Genomic DNA, 13154 nt, shown 5'->3' with positions numbered 1-13154 from the left:
TCAGTAAGTGTTTGTTGAATGAATAAACAATGAGATAGAATTTAGACAGGCGAATATGGCTGTTAGTTAGTGGCTAGGAATCTCAGGTTAGGGGTAGAAAAAAGAGGTTGGGGTCCATAGGTACTTGGAAAGTCACATGGTTGGGAGAATAACACTATCAACCTCCTAAGTGTCTCCAGGTACAAATGAGTTCCTGTAGATAAAGCCCTTGGCTGGGAGCTGGCATATGGGAGGCTGAATGTGAGGTATGAAGACTGGCATTTCAGGCGGGAGGGTGGTGGTGCGGCATGGCACAGAGGCCTGGGACCTGTGGAAGGCTGTGTTGGACAGGTGAGTGGGCCCGGCTGCAGAAGATAGATGGGAGGAAGTAGGACTTCTGCAGCCCAATATTTGAAAACCACCTAGATCCCTTCCCCTCTCCTCTTCAAGTTCCTGTAATCTCCACAGCCATCCAAATTGGAACAGAGTTGGCAGGGGTGGGGTAGGATGGGAAAAAGAGGCACACACCCCCCAACCCCTAGAGGGAGGAAAGGAGCCAAGCTGGCCTTTGGCTGTAATAACTACTTAAACTGGTAAACATCCTCAATTTAAAGCAAGAGGCACCTCCCTGGTCTAGATGCTAGAAAGCAGTTTCATGGAGTGCTCAACCTATTCAGTTCAGGCCTGCCCAGCCCGGGAAGACCTGGGCATTATGCACAATGGGTGGATGGGAAAGAGTGGACCCAGCCTCAGCTGGAAGACCAGGGAGCCCGACTCCCTGAAAGGCCTGCTTCCTTCCTTGCCCCAGCCTGCCTAAACCTTACCCCAGCCCATGCAGTTGTTCATTTGCAGCTGGACAAGGAATGCAGCAGGCAGCACAGATCTCGACACTGGGAGGCATCAGCCGAGACTGAGCTGGGAACCCCGGGGCTTGGAGCTAAGGCCAGCTCTGCCACAGAACACGGAACCTGGAGGCCACTCTCTGGGCCTCAGTTACCTTCTCTAAAAACCCAGTGGTTTGGTCTGGTAGAGCACTGGGCCTGGTTAACGCACAAACCTGAGGTGAAGAAAGGGATCTGATATTTACTGCACTCCTCAAACTCAGCACTTCACACACAAGGCAGGCAGCCTTGTTTTATGGGGATATCCCGTTCGAAGCCCTTGGTAAGGTTTTACGGATGAACAGAGGTTTGGAGAGCTGAGGGCTTCATGCCATGGAGTAAGGAGCTGAGATTTGGACTCGACCATCTGATTCCAAAGCCAGATTCTCTTCCCTGCACTCAGCCAGCAGCAGTCGCCCCACCCAGTGCTCAGGTGTGCACCTTTGGACTTCACTCAGAAACTTTCACTTTTTAACCACTTGAAACCCTACCCAGCACCCTGGTCTCTGATAAATCCAAGGAGGGAAGGGCTGTGGGCCAAGGTCAGGAGATGCAAATGGGAGACGAACCTACCTGCTTGATATCTCTAGGCTAGAGACGGCACATGTGTGGTCCAGCTCGACCTGGGCTGGTCCTGGGGACCTCAGCAAACCTGAGGAAGGCTGTTCAACCCCCAGGTGGGCAGGCGGCCCTGCCTGAGCTCCCTGCTGGCTCTGAGGCCAGGATCAGCCTGTGCCACCTCCATACCTTCTGCCAGATTGCCCGGCTGAGGCCACTTGTTTCATTCAAGCCCCTTCAGGACCTTAGTGACACCATCTACCCCATTCTGGCCATTTACCCATCAGCATTGATTAAGTGCCTCTGCCAGTCCCTGTGCAGGCCACTGGGGACAGAGATGAGAAGACACAGTCTGGGTCCTCCAGGTGCTCCTGGCTAATTCAGTCAGCTTTGGGTGAGACTTGGGCATCTTTCTTTTTAACAAACCTTGCAGGTGACTGAGAGGACATACCCAGGTGGGACCTTTTGGTTTTGTGGACATTCTGGCCCCCAACACTGTATTCTTGGGGCTACCAGAATCCTTTTGAGGACACAGCCTGTCTCACCCCACCGGTAAATTCCTCTTGGCTTTGAAGTCAGATAAATCTGGGTTCAAATCCTACTTCTGCAACTTGCTAGCTGTGTATCCTTGCAAAATACGTGGACACTCTGAGGCTGTTTCCCCATCTTTAACAAGAGATCATGGTGCCTTCCTGTTGTGAGGATTAACAGGGATATTGTGTGCAAAGCCCTTAGCAAGATGCCTGACACACATAAATGGGAATGTCTGCTGTTAATTAAATTATGGCTGCATTCTGATGGACAGAAATACCTCCCTGGGGATATTTCCAGAACCCCTACTTCTGGAGCTCATCTCTGAGGTGGCCCTGGATACCTGGGAGGCCTCTCTGTGCCCTCTGCCAGGGCTCCAGCAGGACCCTTCCTGCTTCTCCCCACAGATTTGGCTTCCTGGCCCCCAAATGGCATATTAGCCGAGCACACCCTCCCTTTCATTTACCCAGAGTGACCAAAGTTCCAACCACACCTCTCCGGGCAGCCTGTCCCCAAATTTCGGGGAAGTGAGGAGGAGGGGGAACTTTGCCAGGCAAGAGCTACACGGGTAGAGGCAGGGACTGGTCAAGTCAGCCTCTTCCTCAGGACTGAGGTCGGGCGCCCCTACCCAGCCCCTGCTCCTGCCCCTGCCCTGCCAGGCTGCGAAGGCACTGGGAAGTCAGGCAAGGAAGAGTCTGGAAGATCCCGCCCACAGCTGCCAGCTCTCCTTTGGGACCGCTGGCCAGAGTCCCAGCCGTGGGGCACACGGGACTTGTGGACTCAGCCGGGGCCACCCGGAGGGGCGTCCACATCTGCACTCGGTCTCCGGAGCCTGCTCCCCGCCACTGTCGCCGCCGGCCCTGTCCACCCTGCGTGGCGCAAGAGGCTTCCGCGCCTAGGGAAGGAAAGCACGCTGGGTGGGGATGGGGGGGGGGCCGGCACCCGGTTTCTCTGCCGCCTGGCGCACGTGGCTAGGTCCAGGGGACTGGGGTCGCCTCCAGATGTGTGGCGGCACCCGGGCTCCGCGCGGCGAGGGCGCAGGGTGCAACCGGGAGGGCGTCTTGGGGACCAGGCGCAGCCCGCAGCCCCGCGGCGACCGGGAAAGGGGTCACTCACCTCTGCGGCCCGCAGCTCAGAGCAACCGCGGCAGCTGAAAGCCCGCGGCGAAGGCGGTGGCTCGGCCCGAGGCTCCTCCTCTCCCGCGCCCCACCCGCCAGGGAGGGCTGGACCTGCAGACTAGGTGGCCGCCCGCCAGCCCGCCACAGCTTATCCGGCTCGGCCACCTCCCCCTGGGCCGCAATCGGGAGCTGCCGGGCCCTCCTCTCCCCGTCCAGCCCTGCAGCCCTGGCAGCGGTGGCGGCGTCCAACCACCCTCCTCCCCGGCCCCAGGCGTGAGGTCCCCAGCCAGCCCGCCACTTCCTGATTTGCAGTGCCCAGCACGCAGCTGAAGTGAGCAGAACTCCGGGACAGCCTCTTAACCCGGCAAGGGAGGGCGCCGAGGCCAGGGTGACCTCTAGGTCCCCTCTCTCAACCTGAGGAGCACCTCGAATCCTTGTCCATTTTATAACCTGAGAGGTCAGCTCAGGTGGGAAGAGACCAGGGCCCCACACTGGGTCCGGATCCCTTCTCTCTCAACAAGGTTGTGCCCAGGCCATGGCGGTTCCGCCTCTCTCTGTCGCTTGTTCCCCCTTAGGCTGACTTTTGACCCTTCCCAGCAGTCCTCAGATTCCAAGACCGGCGGGATGGCAGGCACCTTTCTCCTGGAGCTGCCTCCTTGTCTAGGCCTTCTGGGCTCTGAAACCCTACCCGTCCCTTCCTTCCCCCCAAGGCATCCCCCTGCCCTGGGGCACTGCCCGCTGCCCTCTCCACTTCCAATGCAGATGGTTTCACAGTACAGCAGTGAGACTGGGCTTTGTAAGTAGGTGAGGCTGTCTGTCGGCACCGTTCTTTAGGTGTGCACCCTGGTCTGAAGCCCTGTCTCACTTATGGTCACAGTTGCTGCCCCCAGGTATTCTCTTTACAGGTGAGTAGACCGGGAGTTTCTGCTCAGATTCCTGGAGGCTGAGTGGGGGTTCCTGACTCCTGGTACTCTTTCTAGAGTATTCCTGGGGAGGCATATTCTGTTAGCCTCTGATAAGGAGGTTCAGGTTATTTTTAGAAAGTCTAAGAATCTTGTTTTCTGGGGAGTCAGCCTCTATCGGGGAGATAAGCCTCCTGGAGGCCAGAGAGGCCTCCCTGAGTGGCTGGGCCTCAGGGAAGGCCCCACTACTGGACCCCAGAGGGCTCGGTGGGGAGGAAGAGGCAGAGCTCTGGTCTCCCTGTGGAGTGGGTGCTGCAGTGAGGGCCTCTCCCTCCACCCCCAACCCCCACCCCCCCCAGACCCACCCGCAGGCACTGTTTGCTTTCCCCTCCACAGCTTTCCTCCTGCCTAATACCCTCCTCCTGGCTCTCTAGGGCCCAAGGCCAGAATCTCTCTTTTCTCTTGCAAGAACTTTCCCTCCCACCTTGCCCCAGGGCAACACCACCTGTGGCAGTTCTCAAGGTCCTTTATCCATTTAATATGCACAGTGCACCGCGTGCCAGTCAGTGTTTCCAGTGCTGGGGACACAGGTGCCCAGTGGAGGTTCCTGCCCTTAGGGTGCCAGGGCTGGAGAGTGGCCCCTGCAGTGGGTTGTAAACTTTGAGAAGACAAGACCCAGTTCCCAGTTCCCAGCCGCCTCTGGTGCCCTCAGCATGCTCCCCTCCCCACCACAGTAGCTGTTCTTTTGATGTCTTCTCCTGCTAATGGAGATCCCTGAATATCCTTCCTTTAATGCCCAGGGACAGCATGAGGAAGCCAAGCTCGGGAAATGCAAACACTGAGAGGTCTTCCAAGCATCTTTGGAACAATCCCTGGGAACCAGTGTCTTTTTATGGGGCTCTCCATGAGTGAGAGAGAGAGAGAGAGAGAGAGAGAGAGAGAGAGAGAGAGAGAGAGAGAGGGAGAGAGAGAGAGAGATGGAGAGAGAGAGAGATGGAGAGAGAGAGAGATGGAGACTTTTTTTTATGGGGCTCTCAGAGAGAGAGGGAGGGGCAGAGGCTTATAGAGGATTATCCTAAAAGGAACATGAATTTCTGCTGGAAAAAACTGAGGGGCCTGAAATTTCCCACAGAGAGGGAGGGAGGGAAGAGAATGCCCTACTTGGGCCCACACACCTTGGCAGTGAGCGCACCACCCATGCTGTCAGCCTTTCGTGCTTGTTCTGTCCACCGCCCCCTGGACTGAGGGCTTTGAGTGTGAGCTCATCTCACCTGCCATGAGTTAGTGTTTCCAGAAACTTGAGGGCCAACTTCCCCAAAGCAGATGAGCCTTTTCCTACTCTGTGGGGGACTGCAATGTGCTGAGCTTTGTTGAGCACCTTCAGTGAGCCAGACTCTGGTGTCCTCTGCCAAGGGCAGAGCAGTCAGAGCCATCCTTTAAGATGTTTGCCAGATCACATTTCTCCTCTGCTCAAAACTCACCCCCTCCCCCAGCAAAAGTAAAGTCCTTGCAATAGCAGTGTGATTGGCCTGCTCTCCACCCTCATCTTCTGTTTCCCTCTCTCGGCTCACACTCAGTCCTGCCTCAGATAGATCTGACAGGATGCTGACCCTTGCTGTTCCCTGTGCCTGGACCCTAGGCATCCCCAGGGACCCTGCCTACCTCCTTCAAGTCTTTGCTGAAAGGTCATCATCTCTGTGCCGCCCGCCCTGATCACCCCCATTCCTCATCCATGTACCTGCTTTATTTCTTTTCTTTTTTCCCCCATAGCCTGTATTACCTTTGAACACTATAGAGTTTTTAGGTCTGTTTTTCAGTAACTGTCTTCTCCCATAGAAATGCGAGCTCCTCTTGGGGCAGGGATTTTTATGTTTTATTCGGGTCTGTATCTCTAATGGCTAGAGCACTGCCTGGCTCATAGTAGGTGCTCAGTAAATACCTGTTGCATGAACGCACACCTGTTCTCAGCCTTTCTCGCTTCTTTTAGCATCTCTGAGAAGTGTCCCCACAGCTCCTGCTCACTCTTCGCTCCTTCTTTATATGTCCCCCAGCTGGTGCAAAGCTGATTCAGAGGGGTGCTCCGCTCATGTACTTAGGGATGTCTTCACCTGGAGTTGCTGAATATTCAATTTACAAAGCCCCTGGGATTGCCCTTTTCCTTGAATACAAGGCTAGCCATTTGGCTAAGAAGATACTAGTATCCAGGAAGAAAAATCTAGATTTATCTCTTACTTGATCAGAAAGGAGAGGGATGTTGTTCACCCTCAGCTTCTTGGATTGATCCAGTATTTGTAGGCTGGGACAGAGCAGATCCATTTCACAAAATAAATTCTTCACAAAAATGAGATGTGTGCCATGATGTGCTCTGACAACCTTAGCCAGGAGCCAGGCCACGGCGGGCCGTGGCCCCAGGAAAGTGCTGCTCCCCACTGATGCTCTCCCGACTAGACCAGGTGTTGCAAAACTCCTCCAAGTTCTGGGGTTCTCTGCTAAGGGCAGAGTAGTCAGAGCCAACCTTTCAAGATGTTTGCCAGATCGTGGTTCTCCTCTGCTCAAAAGTCCCTGCCTGCCCCCAGCAAAAGCAAAGCCTCACGTAGGAAGCTCTTCCCTAGGTGAGGCTGCCTTCTGGGCAAATGGAGGCATTGCCTTTGTCATCATGATGATCTGATAGGTGGAAGCACGTTAGCAGCGCTGAGAGCTGAGGCAGGGCAGGTGGTGGGAGAGAGCATGGAGTGGGGAGGCCAGCTGGCAAAGGGGTGCTGGGGCCTGGGACTGAAACTTACAACTTCACTTTCCACGCCTATGACTGTGAGCCAATATTGCACAGCATTATAAAGCGTGGCTTATGGGGCATGAGGACACCCACTTCCACATACACACACCAAATCTCCTTGCACCCCAGGTTTTGGAATTCTACTGCAGCATAAGGCTGTCCTCCTTCCGGTCCTGTCTTGAAACATGAGCCTTCTAGAGAGGAGCACAGTTGAGCTCTGCGTCATGAGAACCTGTGTATCCACAGGGAGATGTAACTGTGGCCAGCACAAGACTATGGAGAAGGTGTGAAAGGAAGTTGCTTTTTTTTTTTTTTTAATCCTTAACCAAAGAATTCCATCCTTAGGAAGTTGCTTTTTATTTGTTTGTTTTGGCTCAAGGGAGCATTGATAAAGGCAGTTGTTGAAGGGAGAGTGGATAAAAGATGCTGGGGTAGAGGGGGCAGGACTAGCCATCTTTGTGAGGGAGCTCCCTGGCACATAGTAGGTGCTTAAACTTTTGTATATGATCAACGGTCTTGGCTTGTAACTAGACCAAGGTGGTGAACCAGAATGGAGGGAAGCTGACCCAGCACCTCCCAGAAGCATTTACCGAGCCAAGGAAGAGATTCTTCTTGCCTGTCTGTGATAACATTGCATTGCCTTTCAGCTGGAGGAGATCAGAAAGGCACTCATTACTAGATGACGGGAGATGCCTGGGCTTCAGCCCCTTCCTGCTTGGAAGGTGGTGATCGCAATGGCCTGGGATGGTTTTAGAATGGCAGAGTATCAGGCCCACCCCAAAGCTCCCAAATTAGGATGGCACTTTAACAAGACCCCGTAGGAGACTGTATACACGCTTCAGTTTGAGAAGCGCTGGTCTGTGTTACAACCGAGGAAACTCACTACTCCATGAACACCTGCAACAAGGTAGATTCACAGCAACCTAGAACTGGATGACACTCCCCCTCAGCAGGGTGCAGGACAATATCATAGTCTTCGCTTTCTTAAAAGATCTTTATGAGACAAATAGTCTGATAATTTTCTGAATTTCTACAAGTATGGAGTCAATGACCCTATCCTGTTCAACACTCAGTGCCTATTACACAAAGCTCCAGGAAAGAAAACAAAAACAAACAGGACTAATATGTTTACTCTTTTCCCTTAACTGATCATATTTCCCCTTTTACTGTGGTAGGATACTCAGGCACATGTTCACGACTAAATCACTTTTATTAAATATATTGAAATGCTACTTTCTTTCCCCTAGTCCATGATTTTCTACTAGCCTTATTGCTAAGCTGTTTGTTGTAAGCTGTCCCAAGCAGCCTTTGGAAAAAGCCAACCGTGTAAGCGAAATAAATAGGAAACTTCTGTGCACTCCAGTAAGAGAGCCCTCTTTCCCCTTGACTGCTGTCACCTTTCATGGTCATGGCACGTCCTCTGCTGGATTTTTGAGCCAAGGACAGAGGGTTTGGGAGAAAGAGGCCTCCTTGGACTTCTGCCAGGAGTTTCTGAGAAAGGAAAACCCAATCCGTTGGGGGCCACTGGAAGGAAATCTGCACAGGATGCTCACACCGTGCCCCTCCCTGCTTCCTCCCTGCCCTCCAGACCCCACCTCAACACATCTGGAGTGCAGGTTACCGTCCTCCCTGTCAAGCCACTCTCCACACACAGCCTGGGGCAGCAACGATAGGACAGGTGGCTGGCGCTCACTCAGCACAGCAGGGGTGTTGGAAAGACAAGTGTTAGCTGATGTTTGGCTTGAGGGGAGGCAGGTCCCAGCCAGGTCCCAGCCCAGCTCAGCATAGGAGAGGTGTAAAAGTCACTGGCCTCAAGGTCATCCGAAAGCACACTGATCAGAAGTGGAGATAAATCCACCCTGTGGAGCTGGGATATGTGTCCTGTTCTCTGTTTCCTGGACCTTGGCCCTCAAGGCAAGGTAAGGGAAATGATATTTGCTGAAGCACTTGGGACAGGCACCGTACTACAATGAGATCATCCCCCTTCAATCCCCACTGAGACCCTGCGGAATGGGTGGGATCAGCCCCATTTTTCAGATGAGGAAGTGACTTCCTTAGCATCATGCAGTGAGGAAATGGCAGATCTGGGATTTGGACCAGGTTTGCCTACCTCTCAGATCTTCTGCTACCTTTGACCCACTAGGTGGAGGGCTCCTGTGAGCTGTGGCTTATATACCTGTGGTGATCACTCAGTACTGAGGACTAGGACCAGCTTGGTGTGAAGGCCCAGCAGGGTTGATCCATGCAAGGAGATGAACCGGGGGGTTTTTCTCCCAAACCCTCCTCACAGAGCTCCCCGGCCTGCCTAGGCAAGATCTTACAAGCTATCCCAGCCACTGATTGTGTCTACCTGGATGCAGGTCTGTGGAATATCAGGCATGTCACCAAGAATCTGGTTCTATCTGGTGTACTACCTGATTTCATGGACACACACACAGAGGGCCATCATCTCAGAGCCATCTTTAGGCATATGCTGGTTATAGCAGGCTGGGAGAAGCCAAGTCCCTGCAAGGAAAGATAAGGGAGATAATGGCTCACGACCCTCCCTCAAGGATCTTGGGCCACAGCTAGCCAGGTCTGGGGCCTCCAGGGAAGAGGAGAGGTGAGACCTTGGCTTCTGGGGGCCTCCATAGGATAAAGGAACATGCACAGGCTTTGAAACCATATGGACCTGGTTCAAATTTCACTTCCCACTGAGTCTGAGAACTCTCAGATGATTGTAAGAGTTAAGTTCCCAGGAAAGTGCTGGGTACTTAGTAGGTGTTCATTAAAAGTCTGTCAGATTATCTGAAAGGAAAAGAAAGGGCATTCAGAGAGGAAGGCAACTACTAAATAAGCCAGTTCCAAAAGGAAATATACCTCCAGGCAGGCTCTGCTACTCCCCCTTGGGAAAGGTCTTTTTCCTTATCCTATGTGATGATCTAAACTCTCCTTTTCTCTGAGAAACCTGCAGGGAACTTGCTTTCCTCTGGCCTTCCCCTCTCCCACAGGGAGGAACCCCAGGTGGGCACAAGATGCCAGCTGCCCCTCCTCCTCCTCCTCTTTTTACATGAACAGTGGGTGTTGTGGGCATCCTGGTCTGGGAATCAGGAAACCTGGTTATGCCCCACCCCCATGGCTGGCCGACTCATAATATCTCTTCTTGCTGGACCTCACACTCTTGCCAGCTTGAGGTGTCTGAGATCTTGGTGTTGGAAACTTCCCCGGCTGCTTTGAGAGTTGCTAGGAACAGGGCTTGTCCTGTGCAAGGGAGGAGGCACTTCGGGAGATGGGGCTGGGGAGGGAGATGGCAGATGACAAGAGGCCTGGTTTGCCTTTGGTGAGAAGCGAGGCTTTATCATGCTGGCAGTAGCAGCCCAAGAAGATTTTAGGAGGTATGCGTCTTTGTTTAATCATAATAGCTAACATGTTTTTGAGTGCTTGTTACATACATCCCATATGCTGATCTAAGCATTTTGACTGTATTAGCTCATTTGATGGTCATATTATATTTTCCCTGTTTTTGAATTTGGAAACTGAGGCACAGGAGGTTAAGTTACCGTCTGATGTGACATAGCTCAGAAAGTGGCAGAGCCAGGATTTAGACCCCTGGGTCTGTTTACACTTCCACCCTCTACTGCTACATCTCTGTTGTCTGGATGCTCTTCATCTCTGGAAAGACGTTCTCCCTGATAGCCATGGGGAGGGTGAATCAACAAAGGAAGATGCCAGGTTGGGATGGGTGTAATGGCCAACTGGCAGGCAGAGTCTCAGGGCTGTGTCTTGAAGTCTAGGTAGGGGACTCAGTAAGTCTTGTGTGTTGGGAGCCTGCTGCCCAGGCCAGGGGCTGCACATTTAATTAAGTTCAAACAGCGGCCTGCAGCAGGCCTCTGGCTGGGGCTGCAAAGTCTGCAGAAAGGCAATTTAGTCAAGGTCCTGTCTCTTGCCTGCCAAGTCCAGGAAGAGAAGTGGCTGCTAGACCCACCTACTGACTTTGACACCTAGAAAGAACAAGGTTTTGAAGTGACGAGGACTTAGGTTTGAATCTTGAGCCTCAGCTTTCTTACCAGTCAAATGGGAACACCAGGTAGAGTAAACCAAGTGCAGATGGTGCATTGCAGGCCTTGCACACGTTGAATTCCCCGCCTCCCCTCACCTATGAGCCCTTGGTTCCTTGTCCTTCCACAGTCCCGCGGATCTGTCTTTTGCTTCAACAGTGTTTGGACGGAACAGATCCCGGGACTCTTTCTTCCAGCCTCCAACCGCTCTCCGATTTTCTCTCCACTTGCAATCTCCGGGACCATTTTCTCGGCCACCTCCTGCTTCTGGGGACCTGCTAACACCGTTTTTGTGGTTAGCTCCTTCTTGCCGACCAACCATGAGCTCCCAGATTCGTCAGAATTATTCCACCAATGTGGAGGCAGCCATCATCCGCCTGGTCAATGTGTACCTGCAGGCCTCCTACACCTGCGTCTCTCTGGGCTATTTGGACCGCGATGATGTGGCTCTGGAAGGCGTAAACCACTTCTTCCGCGAATCGGCCGAGGAGAACTGCGAGGGCTATGAGCGTCTCCCGAAGAGGCGAAATCAGCGTGGCCACCGCGCTCTCTTCCAGGACATCAAGAAGCCTGCTCAAGATGAGTGGGGCAAATCCCTGGGCTCCGTGGAACCCGCCATGGCCCTGGAGAAAAATCTGAACCAGGCCCTTTTGGATCTTCATGCCCTGGGTTCTGCCCGCACGAACCCCCATCTCTGTGGCTTCCTGGAGAGTCACTTTCTAGATGAGGAAGTGAAAATCATCAAGAAGATGGGTGACCACTTGACCAACCTCCGCAGGCTGGCCGGCCCTGCAGGGTGGGCTGGGCGAGCATCTCTTCGAAAGGCTCACTCTGAAGCATGACTAAGAGCCAGCTGAGCCTAGCGACTTCCGAAGGGCTCTTGCAAAATAACAGGGCTTCTGCCTAAGCCTCTCTCTCCAGTCACTAGACAGCTTTCTCACGACCCTAACAAGCTTTGGACCAAATGGAAATAACGCTATTTGAAGAAAAAAAAAAAAAATCCCTGGATTTCAGAAGCTCCTGAGGGATGAAGGAGAATGGCCGGAGTGAGACTGCACTCTCCCTCAGCCCCGAACTCAGCTGGAGGGCCTGATTTGGATGGATACAAGGCCCAGTCTTCCCTTAGCTCTGCCATTCAGTTCCACACTCTTTCCTGAAGCCCCTTGGGGGGCTTCAGTCCTTGGGGACCCTTCTCCTCCCTTTTCTGCTCCAGCTCATGTGGTCACTCTCATTCCTTGGGGAGCACCAGCTTGGCTGAGACCCCAGACCTTCCCCCTTCTTGGGCCTCCATCCCAAACAATCCAAGGAGCCTCAGGTCTCTGCAGATGAGGGCCGCTCACACCTGATATAGGTGAAGTTGCAGTGAAGCCTGGAAAATCCTTTTTAAAAACAATTGATATATCGGCCAGAACCAGTGGCTCACACCTGTAATCTCAACAGGCAGGCTGAGGCAGGAGGATCCCTCGAGCCCAGAGTTCCAGGCCAGCCAGGTAACAAAAGGAGACCCTCCTCTCTATAAAAACATACAAAAAAATTAGCTATGCATGGTGGCAAGGGCCTGTAGTCCCAGCTAGTCAGGAGACTGAACTGGGAGGATTGTTTGAGCCCCAGGAAGTTGAGGCTGCAGTGAGCTGTGATTCTGCCACTGCGCAGGAAATTAAGAAAAACATCAATTAAAAAATGAATTGATACATCATAGCTGTATGCATTTTTGGGTACATGTGATCTTTTGATACTTGCATACAATATGTGATGATCACATTAGGGTAACTGGAGCATTACTTCAGTGCTTCACTCCAAACATGTGTCTTTTTTTTGTGTTGGGAATGTTACGGTTCTCTTCTGGCCAATAAACTATTGTTAACTCTAATTTCCCTACTAGACTACCAAGTGGGAAGATTCTAATCTGGTTTAAATTAGAACTGCTGAGAAGTGAGAGAGGAGTAGCGATATCATGACTCTGCCATCCCCAATTAACAGGAACTTCTGATGGTGCCCACCATAGGCAGTGGACAGGAGCCCCAGAGCAGGGTTCAAACACAAGACAGGACAGCCCCATGGGAGACATTGCACTGGAGGTGGGAGAGGAGCTTCGAGTAGCTTCTTGTCATGAAGCTCAGGAGGTCACATCTCTGCTTGTGCCCCTTCCTAGAATGCAGAGCTGCCTAAATGTAATAATTACCTACAAGACACAGTGGGAATATGTGTATATGCAGATTTATGCAAATAGCATGCAAATGCAGTGGCCTTAGACTGAGTGCCCTGGGATGGCAGCTGGATGGGGATGGGGTGCCCCCGCTATTTTTACTTCTGACTTTGCCCTCAGCCCCTGAGGACCTCATAGGGAGAGGCCCACTGCCTTCCCTCCACATAGC

At 52.8% G+C, this 13154-nt stretch overlaps 2 protein-coding genes across 3 annotated transcripts in view; one reads left to right on the top strand and one right to left on the bottom strand.

The window, feature by feature from the left end:
- Window positions 1–3120, bottom strand: part of STEAP3 (STEAP3 metalloreductase) — a 38840-nt gene extending 35720 nt beyond the window's left edge. For both annotated transcript variants that reach the window (XM_002749517.5, XM_078327959.1), the window contains exon 1: window positions 3066–3120. The gene's annotated coding sequence lies outside the window, so the exon portion shown is untranslated. The remainder of the gene's footprint in view (window positions 1–3065) is intronic.
- A 7979-nt stretch (window positions 3121–11099) lies between these two features.
- Window positions 11100–11621, top strand: LOC100405735 (ferritin light chain-like). The gene has a single exon (XM_035305078.3). It carries the CDS (start codon window positions 11100–11102, stop codon window positions 11619–11621), a length of 522 nt encoding a protein of 173 aa, XP_035160969.1.
- Window positions 11622–13154: the final 1533 nt, after the last annotated feature.

Source organism: Callithrix jacchus, chromosome 6, assembly GCF_049354715.1.
Source record: "Callithrix jacchus isolate 240 chromosome 6, calJac240_pri, whole genome shotgun sequence".
In the NCBI taxonomy this organism is placed as follows: Eukaryota; Metazoa; Chordata; class Mammalia; order Primates; family Cebidae; genus Callithrix; species Callithrix jacchus.
Note: the sequence above shows the minus strand (reverse complement) of the source record. Positions and strands in the feature narration are given on the sequence as shown.